General features: G+C 46.4%; 1 protein-coding gene across 2 annotated transcripts in view; it reads right to left on the bottom strand.

Annotated features, from left to right (window-relative positions):
• LOC106806342 (eomesodermin homolog) overlaps positions 1 to 5,796 on the bottom strand; it is a 17,963-nt gene extending 12,167 nt beyond the window's left edge. The window contains exons 1-3 of one of the 2 annotated variants that reach the window (XM_014808254.1): positions 5,094 to 5,796; positions 1,013 to 1,167; positions 424 to 542 (exon numbers count right to left, since the gene is read on the bottom strand). In XM_014808254.1, coding sequence (XP_014663740.1) covers positions 424 to 542; positions 1,013 to 1,167; positions 5,094 to 5,614 — 795 coding nt within the window. In that variant the 5' untranslated portion in view covers positions 5,615 to 5,796. The remainder of the gene's footprint in view (positions 1 to 423; positions 543 to 1,012; positions 1,168 to 5,093) is intronic. The other variant, XM_014808260.1, reaches the window with a different exon arrangement.
• Positions 5,797 to 6,327: the final 531 nt, after the last annotated feature.

The following is a 6,327-nucleotide window of genomic DNA, read 5'->3' as shown; positions in this document are numbered from 1 at the left end:
GTGCTGTGTGTGTGTGGCGTGGTGTGTTGTGTGTGTGTGTCTCGTGAGCCGCGCCGTGCCATCGTAACGAATTCGTGATGGCGCGTGTTGCAGAGAGACGCCGAGCGCCCGACACACCTGCATGGGGACGTCCTGACCGCTTTCCCGTGTGTGCATGTGTGTACGTGTGTTTGTGTCTGTACGTATGTGTGTGTGTGTGTGTGTCATTCATCTTAGAACTAGCTTAATAATAGAGTCAAGCTATTCTTTGAGACGTATCGCTGCTGTTAACAGCGGGCGTACGGTACAAATACTATATCTTGCCACTTGTCTAGACTACGCGACCTTTCATATAACATTTCCCAATGGCATTTAAAGAGCGGCGGGTGCGTAACGCGGAACGATTGTGGTAATGTGTAATAAATAATACGCAAACCCACGTACGTGTCCTTGTTGGTTGCACGCCTTATTATTGGTGAGTTTCAGTTTGCTGAATACAATGTCCTGTCGCATCCAATGCGTGCCGCTGTTCGGCGAGTCCGGATGCAGGTAAACTCTTCCATCTATCCAACAGAAAAGTCGATTACAACGGGCACGTGAGCAACTATAGTTCTGCCAGTATGCAACCCCTTCGCTCCCGCTACAGATAAGGGGGAGAGAGCGCTTATGGGCGCTACCAGTGTAACCCCTTCGCTCCCGTTACAAGTAAAGGGAGAGAGCTTAGGGGCTCTACGAGTGTAGATTCTTTGCTTCCGCTACAGATAAGGGGGAGAGAACGCTTAGGGGCTCTATCAGTGTAGCCCCCTCGCTCCCGTTAGGTAAGGGGTAAGAGGGAACCAAGGGGCTACACTGATAGAGCTAATGAGCAACGATATGCTTCCACACTCCCCAGCAACGCAAATGTTCGCGCGTCTATATGATAAATAAATATATTCATATATATATTCGCTATTTATATATATATAAATACGCTATTTCTATTATCACGTTTATTATTGACTCAATTTATCTTTTTTTTTTACTATCAACTTACTCTGATGAAGTTGCTCGGCCTGCCCGCACGGCACCCACTTGCCCGTCTGGAACTTCCAATGGTTCGGATCGGCCAAAACCATATCAACGAACACGTTGTACTGACAATGCGGATCTAAGCCAGTGACGTTGAACGCCAGTGTCGGAAACATTCTCCTATAAGTAAAGAAATATGTTATGAGTAAATGAGAGATTTACATCTCTCATAGTGGCGCGTTTGTTTGTGGGTAAAGAAACCACAGCTCTCGATAAATCGAGTAAACGGCTAATTATTGAAGTATTAGCCACAATTGTTCAGAATTATTTGCGCCAGTACATTATAAAGTCAAACGTGTAGATGGGTGTGGGGTGCAAGATACATGGAGACAACGCAAATATTGTCAAGGTTTCCCCTTCATACTGCGGCGCCGCGTGGGTAGGGGCGGGGGCGTTGTTTTAATGTCGATAATATTATGAGTTGTATCGTTTGTCGCGGCTATATTATATTTCTAGCAACAGCTGTATATTTCTCGTATTTCGTGAATCGCAGAAATGCACGCAGTGGTGAACGCCGAATCGAATGATTGCCCCTGTAACTCATATTCCGTATGTGCGCGTCCCCCCGCGGCTGCAGGACCACAATATTGCAAATCGAGCCGAAAATCGGCACCGTGTCTGAATGAGGGTGGTGGGGGGGGGGAGAATGAATTGGTCGCTAACGAACGTGCCAACAATGCTGACCACTGCCGCACGTGTCCGCCACCACCTCCAACGACGCGGACGACGACGTTGACGCAGGTCCGACAACAGCCACGCTGTTTACACTCGCCCTTTTTTTCGTGCCACCGCCCCCCCCCCTTCGCGGCCCTCTCTCTTGTTTTCCTCCGCGGCCCTCTCTCTTGTTTTCCCGCGGCGCGTAAGTTACGCATTTGTGGCGTTGATTGGCGGCTGAATGCCTCGCGACTATCCCCCACTCAAACAACGCGGGACATCTGCGGTGCGGACCGGTTGGGCCGCCGATTGCGGTGTCAACTACGAGCAATGGGTCGTGACGCAGGGCAGGGCACGGCGAAGGCAATGGGTTGCGATGCAGGTGTTCGCTTAGCGGGGTTGATCTAGCGGACAATGCCGACAGTGAAACGATTACACGCGCGATGCAATTTGTTCAGAGCGGCAATTAAGCGCCTCGCAACGAACAAACGTTGATTTTGCTTTGCCTCTCTAGTTTATCTCGGAAACGTACGCGGTCAAACGCGTACGCCGCTTATACACTCCGATGTCTGCTAGAATCTTAATGGTACAAACTGTATAGGTCCGGTATTTATATCTTATTATTAGCATGTCACATTTCACGTACAATCTCATGACTGGTAACATTGTGGCTGGAATGACTGGAATATAAAAACATTCTAGATAGTTTGAGCTAATGTACGCGTTGCAATTTCTCTCTATATGAGAGGTGTTGAAAACAACCTTATCATAAAAATTAACAAAACGCTGAAATATTAAACATTAGATATTATTATATATTACATATTTTAGCAGTTTATAGTGTCAAAGAATGCTAGTACAATTTTCGATGATATAGCCCCTTTAACTGGTAGAGAAAAACGAACGAAGCGAATGTTTCGTCTGTGCTTATTTAAAATCAAGTTCGGGTGTTGTTTTCATAATTTCTCCGAAATTGCTTATCGGCCGTAAATATATCAAGAGTTTGTGCGTTTTAGAATGTCGTCATATCAAGGAAAGTCGCGGTATATAGTTCATTATGCCTTGATATAGATAAGCGAGACAATTATATAGAAATAACTCTACGAGATGTATACATAATGCTTGCCTAATATATGGATCTACGCTTTCCGCTATGGCGTTAGCGTATAGCGTTATTTACATTTCCATAAAAGATCACATTTAATCTGCCTTCATGTCTGCGGATCATCATCACCCCCCCACGCCGCACACGCGCACACTCTCTCCCCACCAACCCCTCTCGCAAACACACGCGCACACTCTCTCCCCACCCACCCCTCTCACAAACACACGCGCACACTCTCTCCCCACCCACCCCTCTCACAAACACACGCGCACACTCTCTCCCTACCCACCCCTCTCACAAACACACGCGCTCACTTTCTCCCTACCCACCCCTCTCACAAACACCCGCGCACACTCTCTCCCACCCTCCCCTCTCACAAACACACGCGCACACTTTCTCCCACCACCCTCTCACAAACACACGCGCACACTCTCTCCCACCACCCTCTCACAACACACGCGCACACTCTCTCCCACCACCCTCTCGCAAACACACGCGCACACTCTCTCCCGCCACCCTCTCACAAACACACACGCGCGCGCTCACAAACCTGCTGTCGCTCCCTCTCTCCTTCTTCCTTCGCGGTCTTTCTCGCGCACACTGACTGTCTCTATATTAGATTTTCCTCTCATCCTTCCTACTTATACTCTTATACTCCCCCCTCTCTTTCGCGCGTGCTTTCCCCTTCTCTATTGGCATAATTTATTAAAGGAAACTATCTCGGCTATAAACAACGGCAAAGCGTTAATAATTGTAAAGCCTGTATCTAGAATAACTCGTGTCTTATTGTGAAATCTGTCAGACTTTTTTTTTTATCCGACTCACATATGATATAATGTCATATATAGTATCATATAGTGCATAGTCAACCTCAAATGGTTTAACCGTAAGCGTGACAAAATATCTTGCATCTGCTGAATAATAAGGAATCTGGTTACAATTGCCTGATGTTAGCCGGCTCGTATTTTTCGTATTATTTAAATAAATAAATAAATATATATATATAATACAATGCTATATCGCATAGAATGAAGAAAATAATAAATACCGACCAACCAGCTTAGATTACGTAAGCTATCATTGCACCCCGTGTCCGATATAAATACTCAATCATTAATAATAGTGAGTAGTTTTAATAATCAGTCAGTGTGCTGTGTCACGCGATAGTAGGTATCATCGTGACCGCCTCTGGTTGCGGGTGGTGGGTAGCAATGAGCGCATGTAATTCTAGTTAACGAGGCGTCAACGAGAGTGAGAAACGGAGGCGGGTACGTAACTTGTAACCGATCCCACACAAACAACCCACGCCGGCCGTAAACCAGTTCCGCCGTGCAGCAATTATACATGTGTGCGTGCCACCTTAATCAAGCTAGCGTGGAGTATTCGCAACCAAGCGCATGCATGTTCCCCTAAAACTATGAGAAAATCACATGTTTCTTGTAAGTATAATTAAGTGATAAAAAATATGTGATAATAAATAATATTATAATAATATAAATAAAATAATATAATATAAATATAATAATAAATAATATGATAATAAGTAAAATAGCAAGCACTGACTCTGTGATAATTATCTACGACAAAGCTAACGGACACAAATACACGAGACATAGCAAAGCGGCAATGCCGTGTTGCGCTGGGTGTGCGCCACCTTTCAACGAGAACTAATTAAGACCACTGTAGTTTAAAAGTAATATTATGAAACATGAGATATTTCTACATGATCATGCCGCTATAATATCATAATAACAAAACAGAGACCGACGAGTTTAATAATCGTTAAATCTAACCAATACTTCGACACCGGAAGTGAGGAATCGCGAGCGCAAATGAGATGTTTCATGTTTACGTTCGATAATAAAAGTACGTTAGCATATTTACCGCCCTTGTTTCGATTTTGTAAATAAAAATGTTTCATATTTTCGGGTTCGATTAATACGAGTCGGGTTTTTAAAACGTATCTGATGAGTTCTTACCGTCCTTGTTTCGATTTTTAAATGAAAATATTTCATATTTCCGTTCGTTGCATTCGTTAATAATACGATGGCATATTTACCGTCTTTGTTTCGATTTTTTAAATGAGATGTTTCATATTTACGTTTGTTATACAGTCGTTACTAGAACGTATGCATAGTTACCGTCCTTGTTTCGATTTTTAAATGAGATGTTTCATATTTACGTTTGTTATACAGTCGTTACTAGAACGTATGCATAGTTACCGTCCTTGTTTCGATTTTTAAATGAGATGTTTCATATTTCGTTAATAGTACGATGGCATATTTACCGTCCTTGTTTCGTGATGATCATCTCAGTCGTGTGTTCGTGGAACTTCAACCAAAGCTCGCGATTGACCAGCTGGACGCAAACCTTCCCCGGCTGCGTTTGCATCGCATGCGTCATGCGACCGCTGCTCTGACCGGGAAGAGAGAACCCTCCTCCTCCTTCTCCTCCCCCTCCGATGCCACCGCCGCCTCCTCCTCCTGCTACGACCCCAACACTCGGTCCGTACGGACTCTCCTGTTCGGAAGGGGTATACTGCGACGGCCCGTTGTAAACCGACTGTCCGGAATCGCCGTACTGTTTATACACGAGTTGTCCCGGTTCGGGTTTTACCTCCTGATACGGGTAGAAGTAACCTGGAGAAGGTTCCGGCATCGGCGTGTGCTCTCCCGTGCCTACGGGACTTGCCGTCGGCGTTACCGTGTAAACATCCTTGTAGTAACCGCCGCCGGCGTCCGGGTCTCCGTACTGCGAGTATCCGTAGCTCTGCTCGGAGCAGGGAGATATCTGATGCTGGTGCAGCATTATGAAGTTTCACACGACGACGATGACGACGACTACGAATATATCTATCTCATACACGGGGGTTGTCGAGAGGAATCTTGCAGGGGGTCCACGCTGCCGCCGGATGCCACTGGGCAGCGCCGAGAGAGAAGAAAAATGTACCTCTTACCGTGGTCAACTTCTGTCTGGCTCACCTGGCTACACAGCACGCTGACACAGCACAAACTATTTGCACTTGTGCTGAATGGCGGGCTATCGGGATTGGCTAGTCAGCACGGGCTTCAATGGTGGCGCAGCGGCGAACAGGATCCCCGCCGGCCGCGTCTATGCACTACCCCTCCCCAAACATACAATGCCTTACGCAAGCATTGTGTGCACATTGCGCGACGGACAACGGTCAGCAAGAGGTGGACAATACGTCGGGGGAGGCGCATTCATTATCTGCCGCGATGCCGCAGGATGCCGGCTTATTGACTGAGCTGCACCCCATTACGAGTGCGAAAAACAACCCGAAATATTTTGAGCTCGCCCACAAACGAGCTGCCCTTGTCGTGATCTGCAGCTCGCAGCGAGCGGCGGGCGAAACTGTCGACAGCACATCATCGACGAAAGGACACCGAGGAATAGACAGAGAGAGAGAGAGAGAGAGAGAGAGAGAGAGAGAGAGAGAGAGGAAGAGACAGAGAGAGAGAGAGAGAGAGAGAGAGAGAGAGAGAAATAGAAAGAGGGGAGAT

The sequence above is a fragment of the Priapulus caudatus genome, unplaced genomic scaffold (assembly GCF_000485595.1).
Source record: "Priapulus caudatus unplaced genomic scaffold, Priapulus_caudatus-5.0.1 Scaffold8, whole genome shotgun sequence".
Taxonomy (NCBI): domain Eukaryota; kingdom Metazoa; phylum Priapulida; class Priapulimorpha; order Priapulimorphida; family Priapulidae; genus Priapulus; species Priapulus caudatus.
This window is presented reverse-complemented; position numbering and strand designations above follow the sequence as displayed.